General features: G+C 43.5%; 1 protein-coding gene across 5 annotated transcripts in view; it reads left to right on the top strand.

Moving 5' to 3' along the window:
* Nucleotides 1-14,426, top strand: part of AOPEP (aminopeptidase O (putative)) — a 772,742-nt gene that overhangs the window by 327,710 nt on the left and 430,606 nt on the right. For all 5 annotated transcript variants that reach the window (XM_029617464.1, XM_029617473.1, XM_029617484.1 and 2 more), the window contains exon 6: nucleotides 1,545-1,651. In XM_029617464.1, the coding sequence (XP_029473324.1) occupies nucleotides 1,545-1,651 (107 nt within the window). The remainder of the gene's footprint in view (nucleotides 1-1,544; nucleotides 1,652-14,426) is intronic.

Raw genomic sequence — 14,426 nt, forward strand, 5'->3', positions numbered from 1 at the left:
TTCTGCCCTACTGACTAACGCCTCCTTGGGTTGAGCCTACAGGTTCTGGTGGCTGATAGGATTTAGCTGGAAGTGCATGGGAAGACAGACATACAGGGCACAGAAGGACTCCCAATGAAGCAGAGCAGGCTGCAGAAAACTAGAAGGTGTCCACGGAAACCAAGCAACAGGGAGTGCACCAAAGAACAGAAAGACAAACTGACAAGACAGGACAAAGCTAAGACAGGATGTAGCATTGAGCTGGCTGCAGGATGGCCCCCACAATTGGCTGCACTCACCCTGGAATGCCAACAGCAGGATGACATTATCACCCAGTCCCAATTCTGCTTCAGGCACATGTGCATGCTGCACACTGACTCAAGAAGGCCCCATGGCAGGAAACCACTAAGCGGCAGCTACAGATGACATCAGTGCAGTTGGGCATTTAAACCCCAGCCATGTTCCCAGCCAATGCCTCAGCAACAGGCCCTCCTGCCTAGCCTACAGTGTGTGTTGCTTCTCGTGTCTTGCTTCCTGCTCCTGCTCATTGTCTTCCTATCTCACCTCCAGTCCTGCTCCTTATTTTCCTGCCTTGTATTCTGCTCACTCTTTGCTTGCCTCATCCCTGCCCTGATCCTAGTCTTGCTCCAGCTTGCCTCTTGTCCAGTTGCCTCAGCCCATGTCTTGTCTGTTCTGGTCTTTGTCTCCCCAGCCCATCCTCTCTGACTGATTCTTGGTTCATGACCCAGGTCTGGACGCCGATGCTGCCTCACCTCTGCCTGCCCTGACCCATACCTGGTTATCGATGCTGCTGTCTGCCTACTTCCTACTTGTTAAAGGGACACTTTTGGAGCCTGTGTGGAGCCTGAAGACTGCTCCACACAGTCATCTTGAATTGCCCAGCTATAAAAAGTCACTGATATTTTACAAAGGGTTGAAGTAAAAATATTATATCCAACTACAAATGAGTAAATCTTGAGATAGGGAAGTAAAATGACTTGTCTAACATCAAATAGAAAGATGATATAGCTGAAATCAATTACTTTGAGTTTGGGGAGTTCTCTTATTGTACTCTGATTTCTAAAGTATCATCTCCCTGAAATACTTACTATATAAATGCTGATTTTGGGCCTGATTTTCAAAAGCATTTACAAGCTTAAAACTGGGTTTTACACATGTAAAATGAGATTTACCCATGTAAGTGAGCTTTTGAAAGTTGCTATAATATATTCCATTATATTGTCAATAGGTTTTAGCTGTGTTAAGTACACTTAACGCAGGTAGATGGCTTTTGAAAATTTGCTACAGTGGTATGTTACATTCACATGTGTAACTGCTTTGAAAATTCACCCGAGTGTATACACTATAAAATCTAGATACCTAGAACAGGGTCTGTCCATGTTTATCTTATACCTTTCTTAAAAGTTTGAATTTCAAATAGGATGCAGACATCTGTTCTGTCATCGTCTACATGAAGGTAGGAAGAAAAGAACATCCTTCATTTTCTCAGAAAAGTACTGACCAGTTTAGGAGACAACCAACAATAGCTCTGTTTGTTTAAGCAGCTACTGCATGAGGAAGCAAAAGAGCAGAAAGAGCTGAAAGCTTTGCTCCGCTGGCGTCGACTTAGAGATGAAGTGCAGAACTCTGAGGAAGAGCTGCAAGTGTTAAGGTAAAAATAGTGCAGCATGCTTTTTTTTTTTTTCCATTTTCTCTTTTCCTCATTCTCACACCCCTTTGCTGCCCAATTCTCTCTGAATCCTTTCTACCCCACAAAACAATTGCTGGTTAACCGAATAATTGTTACAGGAACAATAACAGCTCTTTTTCTATTGAAGGAAAATGTGTGCCAAATTAATATAAAGTCCTTAGCCTTCTCTTTTTGTGACAATCATCTTTTTTTTTTTCTTTAATGTCAGAGATATGGTTTGACGTATATGGTTTTTTTTTTTTGTCATTTTCCAAGTACCTCTATGCAGAAAAATTTCATGGAGAAAAATTTCCTGAAAAAAGTTCCTTTTTTGAAACTGGACCCATTATTTCATTGTGTGAACACTGACAGAATAAAGAGGAGAGCATGAAACTGGAACACAAAGCTGGAACCCCACAAAAAAAAGGGAGAATTAGTTTTGAACAATGCAAGTCTATTAGGCACACTTGGCGAACCTTCAGCCTTGTGCTCCTGCCAACTCCGCACATCAATTAACTTTCAAGCCCATAGGTCCCGCTCCCAAGGTTTTGAAAATTAAACTGAACAATCATGATAACCCCATCACCACCTCTCTCAGAATGATCCTGGAGTTTTATCTGTTCTGTTGAGTATTTGTTAGGGATTGTTTAGAAGATTAGTTAAGCGGGTGTGAGTTTAGATTAGTAAGTACACAAAGCATCCAAGACCACATGTAGTACATACCAGTTTTTTCCTGTAATTAGCTACTTTGTCTCTCAACTACAATTATTTTATATTTCAAGGATCAGTGTATCAACAGGTATCTGAAACTGCAATGGGTGTGAATATGGCTCCATCTTTAGCCAACCTATTCATGCCGTCGGTTGAATCTAAGTGGATTAAAAATTCTTCTTTTTTGGAGTGCATACAGTTTGGAAAAGGTACATTGATGTTTTTCTTTAATGAAATGGGACAATTGAGCAACTTTACTTTTTCATAAATGAATTAATATGTGTCATGATCCCAGTTTACTATGCAATACATTTTAAGTTTATTCCTTTTATAGATCTTGTGATTATTTTTAATCACTAAATGGTTCATTACAAATGACTCTTTATCATAAGTCTATAAATTGAAACATATTTTTACACTATTCAAGTGTTCATCTTCACAGTTTGAGGAATAATTTAACTCATTCACAATTGAGAATTTGATGCAATTGACTCTAAGCAAGAATGAATTGCTTTAGTGAACAGTTGCTTTAGAGATGTTGGCCTTTACAATGTATACGTGTTAAGATTGTGAACCCCTCTTCTACGGTGTGGTTGGCACTACCAGATGGGCAAGGCCTGAATGGTCCACTTCGGCAGCTGGTGGAAGTACCTTAGAAACAACTGGAACTTCAGGCCACGAAGTCCAAAATATAGTGGGCAGGCCAAGGATCAAGGCTGGCAGCAGACAACTCAATGCAGTGGTCAGTCCAAGGGTAGAGTCAGGCAGCAATCAACATAATCTGGTGGGAAGTCCAGGGGTCAAGGCAGGCAGCAGTTAATATAATTCAGTGGGCATTCTAGGGGTCGTGGCAGGTAGCAACCACCATAATCCGGTGGGCAGTCCAGAGAGGTCCAATTCAAGTCGAGGTTAGAGTTCAAAAGATCAGCCAAGACAGACAGGATGGACTAATCAACAAGGAACAACAGAGAACTAGAAGGCAAGGCAGGATGAGGAGGAGCAGGAGACCAGTGGAACAAAGAGAAGGACACAAAGTAACATGCACTGAGAAGCAGGAACTCAGGAGACCTGTTGACGAGGCAAGGAGTGCAGAACTGAGCAGGCTTAAATACTCTGGTCAGGTGACATCATCTGGGTGCAATTCCTGCACATTTCCCATCTCAGCGTGTATAAAGGTGCGTATGTGTGCACACACACACGCTTAAGGCGTCTTTTGCCCTGTTGCATGCATATACTGGTGGCGATCTGCCACGATGATGGAGCTGGATGCTGGCAAGTCCTGTGACTGGGAGAGAGCAGCTAAGGACCATGGGTTGTAACAATACATCAAGCATACAAATGTGCTATATTGTAATTGGGATTTACTGTTACATTCTGGTGTTTCACAGTCTGCTGAGGATGATATTCTTACATGTTCCATTCCAATTTATTTGGCAGAATTGCTAAGATTATTCAAAAACATTGGTCTGTGCCTCTTTTCATCCATGTGTTTCTCATGACATAAGATTTGCATATATGTATGATAGAGATCTATGAGAGCAATTGTTTCCTTCTGCTTTGATCTTTGAAGAATGCATGGCACGGAAATCTTTAACTGGGAGCAAATGAGTGTGCCAGTTCAAATATGGACATTGTTCTGTTTGGTCTGCTTTATCTTTGTTAAGGATTTGTTAATGACTTACACAAAGTGAGCTCTAAGCGATGTACAGCTGTTCTACTACAGAAGTTTTTGAGAATCCTATTGATAAACAGAGGTACACATTGCATCATTTTACTGTTTGTTCTACCACATTTATGGTGTGCATTATTTTGTGTGCCCGCAATAAGATTTATGTGGGAAAAACATTAAAGGGCTCCATGTGCACATCTCCTTGAACATAAGAGTTGCTTGAGAATAAAAAGGAATGGGTGCTACCATTGTATCTCACTGCGTTCAAAATCTCACACTTATGTTTTGCTATTGACCAAGTACTTTCAAATCTATGGGGTGTATCAACAGGTATCTGGAACTGCAATTGGTGTGAATATCGTGATTATCACTTAGAACAGAAGTGGATCTTTTGATTAACAACTGTAGAGCCAAATGGGCTCAATACGAACATTGAGTGGTGTTTATTTTAATAATTTACTTTTATATATTTTATTTATAGAATTTTCTATATCGGTGTTTGGAACCAGGACCTTCACTTCGGTTTAGAGTTTCTACAACATTCATACATAAAAGTATATTAAAACAATCTTTACAGTGTAAAGTAATCATTATAAAAAACATGATCAGTATTGCTGTTATCTAACTTCAATTAAAAATGAACTAAAAGCTATCTAAAACTAACTAAAAATTATTTAAAACTCACTACAATAGTCTCAATCACCGATATACTTATGAATGTAAATAGGGTACTAGAGCATCAGGAGGCATCTGTAACCTTCACATTCACTGGTCTAAGCTCTCTTTAAAAGCTTGATTAAAAAGCTATGTTTTCAGTGATTTTCTAAAATTTTTAAGGTTGGTCTCCAATCTTAATTCTTGTGGCATCGTATTCCAAAGCTTGGGACCGGCTAGAGATATCGCTCTCTCTCTAACAGAAGTTAATTTTGCAGATGACATAGAGGGGCGGATTTTAAGAGCCCTGCTCGCCGGTGCGCCTATGTTCAATAGGCCTACTGGCGCGCGCAGAGCCCCGGGACTCGCATAAGTCCCGGGGTTTTCCGAGGGGGGCGTGTCGGGGGCGGGGCCGAGCGGCGTGCCGTTTTCGGGGCGGGGCGTTTCAGGGGCGGGCCCGGGGGGCGTGGTTTCGGCCCGGGGCGGTCCGGGGGCGTAGCCGCGCCCTCCGGAACCGCCCCCGGGTCGCGTCTAGGCGCGCCAGCAGCCCGCTGGCGCGCGGGGATTTACTTCTCCCTCTGGGAGGCGTAAATCCCCCAACAAAGGTAGGGGGGGGGGTTTAGACAGGGCCGGGGGGGGTGGGTTAGGTAGAGGAAGGGAGGGGAAGGTGAGGGGAGGGCGTTAGTGAATTCCCTCTGAGGCCGCTCCGATTTCGGAGCGGCCTTGGAGGGAATGGCGGCAGGCTGCGCGGCTCGGCGCGCGCCGGCTACACGGAATAGGCAGCCTTGCGCGCGCCGATCCAGGATTTTAGTGGATACATGCGGCTACGCGCGTATCTACTAAAATCCCGCGTACTTTTGTTTGCGCCTGGAGTGCCAACAAAAGTATGCGAGGGCGCCCTGTTTGAAAATCTACCCCAGAGGGTATAGATAGCAATCCCTTGTTTGCCGATCTTAAGTTGCGTTGTGAGCTGTGCAGTCTTATTGTGGCATTTAGCCATTCTGTCTGTTCTCCATGGATCGCTTTATGTATTAAGCATAGTGTTTTATATTGTATTCTTTTCTGCACGGGCAGCCAATGTAAATCCATTAAAATCGGAGTTATGTGATTTTGTTTGCGAGAACAGGTTAAAATTCTTGCTGCTGAGTTTTGGAGTATTTGCAGGGGTCTGACAGTTGAGTATGGTAAGCCAAGCAGTAGAGAATTACAATAATCCATGCTGTTGAAAATCAGAGCCTGTAAAACTGTTCTAAAATCTCAAGTTAAGAAGTGGCCTTAATTTTCTTAAAATTAATAATTTATAATAGCCTTCTTTGGTTTTTGCAGAAATATGGCTCTTAAAATTCAATTCGAGATCTAGGTATACCCCTAGGTATATTTTCATATACTTTTTTGCTAGGTTTGTTTTGTTTAGCAGTCTTTTTTTTTTTTTTTATCAATGTTCAGCTATTTTCATAATGTGTATTCTATTCAAGTCCAGAAATATATGAATGAATTTCCTAATTGACTGTGACATCAGAATTTTGATTTGTTAGAGAATGTGATTCATGGTTTTTGAAGCATATGATTGGCTGAAATTCACAATGGCAACTTCCACTCCATTTTGTGGTAAATGTGGTTTTTAAATGTCCATCACTCTGTTCTCTTTTTATGCAGGTGTTTAAATTGCTAGTAAGTATTTGCTATTTTGACACTATTTGCTTTATCACAGCTTTAGGCTGTGTGTATTTGAAAGAGAAATTAAATCGACTGTGATTTTTTTATTTTATTTTAGACTTTATACAAGAAAGGCCCGATGTAGCTTGGTGGTACAACATGGGCCATTCTGGTGTTTTCTGTCACATATCTAGTTGCCTTCATTCTGTATAGAGAGTTTCTGTAGTGGTGTTCTTTTGATATAAGTACAAAGAATTTTTAACTTCAGTAGTATTATACACGTGCCTTTTGGAAGAATTTATGGACACACATCATTTTATAGTACTTTGAATATCTGGAAGAAACTATGTATGTATGTAGAAGAAATTATGAAAGTGATTTTTTGATAAATACTTTTGAAGATGATATGCAGTTTAAATATATTAAGGAGGTTTGTTTCTAGACCGATGACTGAAGATATCATGGCTGGATAAGGAATTAATTTTCAGCAATGCATATCTGAGATCTTTTTCTTCCTTAACACTCACAAGCCTTGGTTTTAATATACTATACATTGATTGGTGGATTTTTTTTCTTTTCTTTTTGTTCAGTACCATATGAATCATCATTTCGGTATTTGACTGTTAGTCATAAATGATCCCAAGTCCCATTTGAGCATGCCATCTCAAATGGAATTTATATGAGCTCTGCTAGACATGACTCAGGTGAAGGCCTTTCTCCCACAGGAAAGAATCATCACATTGATTTCTGCAGTGGAAGTGATAAGATGATCATCACATTGATGTGATAAGATGATCATCACATTGATGTACGCAGTGGAAATAAGAATGAGCCAGAAGATGTCAGCTTGGAACATGTTGGGGTTGTTAGGCCTCATGTCATCAACAGTGCACATCATTCCCCTGGCATGTTTTCATATGAGACAAGCCCAGTGGACCATAAGATCAATGGATTCAAGCCACTCAGAATCTCAGAGACGGCATCCACATCACCTAGCAGGGATTCCTTGTTCTGGTGGCTGATTGGATCAAATCTGACCAAAGGAATATCCTTCCAAATTCCTCCAGTGCAAATTATCCTAACCATGGATGCATCTATCCTGGACTGAGGAGCTCACCCGGAGGGATTTTGCACCCAGGGTCTAGCTCAGGAAAGATTCCTTGAACTGAGAGCATAACTGTAAAGGCTTTCAGAGATCAGTTAGCCAACAAAATTGTCCCCATTCAGACAATCAAGTATCAGTGTTCTATATCAACAAGAAGGAAGACACAGGTTCATATCTCTTGTGTCAGTAAGCTGTCCAGATGTGGGACTGAGCTATTTCTCAGGGAATGTTCCTGAGAGCCACATATCTGGTGGGTGAGGAGGATATCCTGCCAGACAAATTAAATTGAGTCCTCGAATTTCATGAATGCTTTTTGTGTCTTTTCTGAACAAAAAGGTTTGTGTTTTTGCAGGAGATAGTCAGGAATCTCATCTCTGTGTAGCCTTTACATGTTTGATTTATGTGGGGTTTTGCTTCAGCTGAAGCCTCCCATCAAACGTCCTGCTGTGTCATGGGTCCTCAGTTTGGCATTAATCCAGCTGATGAAAATTTCCTTTGAGCCATTAGACTCTTGTAAGCTGAACTACTTGACATGGAAGGTCATGTTTTTGGTGGCGGTTACTTCAGCATGCAGAATCAGGGAGCTCCACGCCCCAGTGACTTATTCACCTTATTCAAAGTTTTTAACAGAGTGGTTCTGTGCACACATCCTAAGTTCCTGCATAAGGTAGTGTCAGAATTCTACCTTATCTAATCAATCGTCCTTCCAACATTCTCCCCAAGCCCACAAAGGTGAACAAGCATTGTACAGTTTGGTTTGTAAAATAACCTTGGCCTTCTAGCTGAAGCAGACTGAAACCCTTAGAAAGTCCACCTAGATTTTGACTACAACAGATCTAGAACTGGCATTACAAGATACATCTTTCTGAATTGATTAGCGGATTATATTTCCTTTTGTTATGACCATGCAAGCCTAAATCTGGTAGGACATGTCAAGGCTCATAGTGTTAGAGCCATGGTGGCATTGGTAGCCTACTTGAGATTTGCTTCCCTGAAGAAAATTTGCAAAGCTTTGATGAGAGCAGGGACTCCTAATGTGACTGCAGATTTGGTCAATATGACCTGCAGAATCCTTTTGAGGCATAGATCCCAAACTGAATTCTTCCTGTGTTCCATTACATATATTTTCCAGGCTTCTTACATTTAAAAAAAAAGTAAAGATGGGGACCGGCGATTGTGGTGAGAGAGAGGCTGCCACTAACCTGCCTGGCTCAATGGAGTTGGAACTGAATAACATCCAGCTTCAGCTGTGGGACTCCTCCGCTGACATCATCAGCCAGAGACTGCGAGGGTAAAAGCCTGCGGTGCCGAGGTGAGAATGGGACCGGCGATCGTGGTGAGAGAGAGGCTGCCACTAACCTGCCTGGCTCGACGGAGTTGGAACTGATTAACATCCAGCTTCAGCTGTGGGACTCCTTCGCTGACATCATCACCAGAGACCGCGAGGGTAAAAGCCCGCGGTGCCGAGGTGAGAGTGGGACCGGCGATTGTGGTGAGAGAGAGGCTGCCACTAACCTGCCTGGCTTGATGGAGTTGGAACTGATTAACATCCAGCTTCAGCTGTGGGACTCCTCTCAGCCAGAGACCGCGAGGGTAAAAGCCCGCGGTGCTGAGGTGAGAGTGGGACCGGCGATTGTGGTGAGAGAGAGGCTGCCACTAACCTGCCTGGCTCGATGGAGTTGGAACTGATTAACATCCAGCTTCAGCTGTGGGACTCCTCCGCTGACATCATCAGCCAGAGACCGCGAGGGTAAAAGCCCGCAGTTTGCGGCGCACCGCCGCCAGTGGCGCCCGCCTAAGCCGCGCACGCCCCTTTGGCGTGCGTGGCTTAGATCGGCTTTGATTGCCTGTAGATTGCCTTTTAATTTTCTTTGGATTTATGGGGCGTAAAAGAAAAGCCAAGTTTGTGACTTCATCTCCGGCTCCACAAAAAACTGGACCCATGGATGCTCACGTGAGTAGAGGGAATATGCCACGAAAGGACAGTGAGGGAGATTCCTTGGATGTCTCCCTAAGTCCTGGCACTGGACCTGTACTTCTACAGCCCCCAGGAGGAACATCAGGATGTAATATCCCCAACGGAGAAGCTGCAAACGTAAGTGGCTTTGGATTGTATTCTGAGTCACCGAAAATTGCATCGCCTCCCTGCTTAGAGCTGGAGCAGCATGAAGCAGGTGTAGGAACTCTGACGGTTAAATTAGATAGCCCATGGTCAGTTACTATGGATGAATCTAAAGTAACCCTGGGTGATCGATGGAGGATGTTGGTAAAGTTGGATTTGAATTTGACACAGATGAACTCTTCCTTTACTACAATTGTAAATGGAAATAGGTCTCTTATACAAGAACAAGGGACAAGATTAAAAGATGTTGAGGTTGTAATTAATAATTTAACATCAGAATTCAAAACGTAAAAATGCTGGAAAATTATCATACTTACGATAACATGGTTTTGCATGCTATCTTAGAGAACATAGAAAACTTTATTAGAGTAAAAAATGTACGTTTCGTAAAATTTTCCTTTTACGAGACTAATGTCACCTTTTGAAATGTTCTCTAAATATGTTAGGGAAAACCTAGTTTGTGAAGAGATACCTTTAATATCTAAAATATATTACTTCCCGCTCCAAATGGTTAATATGCCTGGGGGAGAAGAGGAGAATACACCAGGGGGTAGATTTTTTAAAAAAGCGCGATCGCGTACTTTTGTTTGCGCAGCAGGCGCAAACAAAAGTACACTGGATTTTATAAGATACGCGCATAGCCGCGCGTATCCTCTAAAATCCTGGATCGGCGCGCGCAAGGCTGCCGATTTTGGGCAGCCTGTGCGCGCCGAGCCGCGCAGCCTGCCTCCGTTCCCTCCGAGGCCGCTCCGAAATCGGAGCGGCCTCGGAGGGAACTTTCTTTCGCCCTCCCCTCCCTTCCCCTACCTAACCCACCCCCCGGCCCTATCTAAACCCCTCCCCTTACCTTTGTCCCTAGATTTAAGCCTGCGAGAAGCAGACGTAAATCTATGCGCGCCAGCGGACTGCTGGCGCGCCGTCTTCCGACCCGGGGGCTGGTCCGGAGGCCTGGGACCTACGCGTGTCCCGGGGCTCTGCGCGCGCCGGCGGCCTATGCAAAATAGGCGCGCAAGGCCCTGCTCGCGTAAATCCGGGCGGATTTACGCGAGCAGGGCTTTTAAAATCCGCCCGCAGGTGTATCTACATTTTTGGAAGACTCTTTAGATCTGATAAATAAAAGGGCTACATTATTTGTTTCCTTTGTTTTAGAAAAGGATAAAGAGTTCATCCTTGATAAATTCTTTAAAAATAAAGATATGACATTCTGTGGGCAGAAGGTATACTTATTTCCTGATGTATCCAAGCCTACTCAGGCAAGGAGAAAGAAGTTTCTTTCCTTGAAAGCTAAAATTATAGAAATAGGAGCATCTTTCTATTTAAAATATCCGAGTAAATGTTTTATTAACTTTCAAGGGAAAAAGTATGAGGTAGATCTTCAAAACATACGCACGCTTGAACAAAAGTACACCAGATTTTATAAGATACGCGCGTAGCCACGCGTATCTTGTAAAATCCGGGGTCGGCGCACACAAGGCTGCGCAAAATCGGCAGCCTGTGCGCGCTGAGCCGCGCAGCCTGCCTCCATTCCCTCCGCGTCCCCCCACCTTCCCTTCCCTTCCCCTCCCTTCCCCACCCCCAGCCCTACCTAAATCCCCCCCCTACCGTTGTTGGGCAAGTTACGCCTGCTTGAAGCCGCCCCGGCATCCCCCGGCACAGGCCGCAGTGCCGGGGGACTCGGGACCGCCCTCCCGGCCTGCCCCCAAACCGTTGCCACAACCCCGGACCCGCCCCGGACCGCCCCCTGCCCCCGGACCTGCCCCCTCCCACCCCCTTTTACGAAGCTCCGGGACTTACGTGCGTCCCGGGGCTTTGCGTGCGCCGGCGGCCTATGCAAAATAGGTGCGCCGGCGCGCGAGTGCCCTGCGTGCGTAAATCCAGGAGGATTTACGCGCGCAGGGGTTTTAAAATCTACCCCTTTGTGTTTACAGAACCTTCACACCTTGAAGTATTTTTGAAGGATAAAAGTGAAGTTAATTCGAATATAACAGTACCAGCAGGGGACAAGGTCAATAAATAAATAAATAGGCAGCTCTCTCTTTTGATTAGTATTGGGTATATTTGCATTGTATCCGGTTCCCGTTATTATTTGTATTTAGTGAGATGGAAAATATTTTATGATTTGGAATAGAGTATTATTCTTTATTTGCGGTAATAAGCTGTCTACTAAATTTCCTGATTATGCACAGAAATATGAACATTGTATTTACTATGTGAAAATGTTTAATAAAGATTAAATTACAAAAAAAAAAAAAAAAAGTAAAGACAATTATTCCCATTGGCAATGGTTTTTTTTCTAGTTGTTTTTTCCCCTTTTTTCATTTGGGGCAGTCTGTAGCATAAGATCCCCCACTGGCGGGAACTTGGCATCCTACTTGTCCTTGGGGAAAGCAACTTTGCTTATGTGTAACAGGTGTTCTTGCAGGATAGTAGGATGAAATTCTTCATGAAATCCACCCACTTCCCCTTGGTTTTTCTTGTTCACTGTAATAGCTATGAAAGAACTGAGGGGGGCCTGCGTGACAGGGTGACACAGATCAGGTTGCATATGTTCAGATGAACATGCCAAAAGCTTCTAGAAGCTTTTCTATAAAATTTCCACACCAAGTTCTATTAATGACATCATCCACTGGTGAGGATTTAACACCCTGCTGTTCTTAGAGAATACCTGTCATAGATAAGCAGTTTTGATTTTTGTTAGCTAAAACTCCTTCCCTTTCCCTGAACTCTTTAAAATCAAGGGACAGCCCCAAGGCGGATCACCCACCAAAGGAGCGCAAGCCAAAAGGGCTTTCACTGCTCCTTTGCAAGCTCCTTCTCGAGCTATATGTGAACCTCATACTTCAGTGGTTTTCTGTAAATGTAATTATTGTTCTTTGATTTAATTTGCAAAGTGATTACTTCTGATGTCTTCCATTTCTGTGATATTGGGTAAGGACCGATATAGTGACCTGAGCCCTAGAGCCTTCACCTTTCATAGTGTTTTCCACACTACCCTTCCTAACTCTCATTCCACTATCCCTTATCTTTTCCCCCCAGTTTCTTGTTATCTGTTATAGGTTAGATCTCTCAGCCCTAAGTATATCTATGCAATGGACCTGGTTGTTACAGGTTACACATAATGGGGTGAATTTTAAAAGCCTTGCTTGCGCTATAAGGCCCATATACAAGAGTATCTAGGCTGTGCATAATCAATTCATATTTTAAAAGACAGAAATTACATGCATATATCCATGGGCACAAGTAAATTAAAAAGGGGTGGAGTTGCTGTTTGTCAGGAGCATTCTAGTGTGGGCCCAATAGTTATGCACGTAAATCCATATTTTAAATCTGGTGGCCACAGTGCGTGGCAGCTTGTTAGTTGTGTATATTTACTGCTGCTCCTGATGAGACGTAATTCTGCAGAAATCGCTTTTTAGGCCTAACATGCCAGGATGAGGGGTCCGGGTCAAATGGGGGGCGTGCAGGCTGAAGAACCAGAGGGGTTTGGATGACCTTGAGATAAACTGGGCAAACTGGTGGAGTAATTGGTAAAACTGACAATGTCCTTCATGCAAGCATATCTTAAAATCCACTTACCTGTGCACGTTAAAGCCGACAAAAATCCTAAGGAAGATACACGAAGTACGTTTGCTTGAGTAACGGCTTAAAATTAGGAGCACACAACTGCATGATTGATTTTAAATTACATTGATAGATTTTAAAAAGTGAGCGCTACCCGGCACACAGACATGTATGCCCGATTTTATAACTTGCGCGCGCAAGGGTGTACACAATTGTGCACCTTGCTCGCACCGAGCCGTTCTGCCTTTCCCCGTTCCCTACCCCCCCACCCCACCTTCCTTTCCCTTCCCCTACCTCCCCCGCCCTTTCCCCCCTACCTTTTTTTTTTTTTTTTTTTTCTTGTTTTAAAACTTACTTCAGTAGTCGGCCGGCGCACTGTGCCGGGAGCCTCTGACCCTGCCCCCGCCATGGAGCGCCCCACCCCCTTCCCACCTCTTTAGTAAAGCCCCGGGACTTACACGCGTCCCGGGGCTTTACTCGCATCGCCGGGCCTTTTGAAAATAGGTCCGGCGCGCGTAAATCCTCTGAAAATCCAGCCCACAGTGTATGTCCGCTTCCATGCTCATACACACGTGTTTTGGGCACCCACATGCTTGTTTTAAAGTTACCATCAAAATTCTTAATAGAAATATGGTTGAAATGATGAGATCTTTATTGTCTCACCCAAACTTGCCCATAGGTCTACTCTTTATAAATGCAGGGGTGTGTGCTCGGGGTGAGAGGTTGCTATTAATTTAATTTTCAAAAAAGTGCATAACTCAGAGAACTGTCATTGAAATCTTATAGAAACATAGAAACATAGAAATGACGGCAGAAGAAGACCGAATGGCCCATCCAGTCTGCCCAGCAAGCCTCACACATTTTTTCTCTCATTCTTATCTGTTTCTCTTAGCTCTTTGTTCTATTCCCCTTCCACCCCCACCATTAATGTAGAGAGCAGTGATGGAGCTGCATCCAAGTGAAATATCTAGCTTGATTAGTTAGGGGTAGTAGGGGCAGTAACCGCCGCGATAAGCAAGCTACACCCATGCTTATTTGTTTTTACCCAGATTATGTTATACAGCCCTTATTGGTTGTTTATCTTCTCCCCTGCCGTTGAAGCCGGGAGCTATGCTGGATATGCGTGAAGTATCAGTTTTTTTCTTCTCCCCTGCCGTTGAAGCAGAGAGCCATGCTGGATATGCATTGATGCACTTCTATTTCAGATATATTGTTCGCCTAAATTCTCTTTCCTTCAGATTTACAATCCACCTGACTCTTCATTTGTTTTTCTGTCTGA

The sequence above is a fragment of the Rhinatrema bivittatum genome, chromosome 1, assembly GCF_901001135.1.
Source record: "Rhinatrema bivittatum chromosome 1, aRhiBiv1.1, whole genome shotgun sequence".
Taxonomy (NCBI): domain Eukaryota; kingdom Metazoa; phylum Chordata; class Amphibia; order Gymnophiona; family Rhinatrematidae; genus Rhinatrema; species Rhinatrema bivittatum.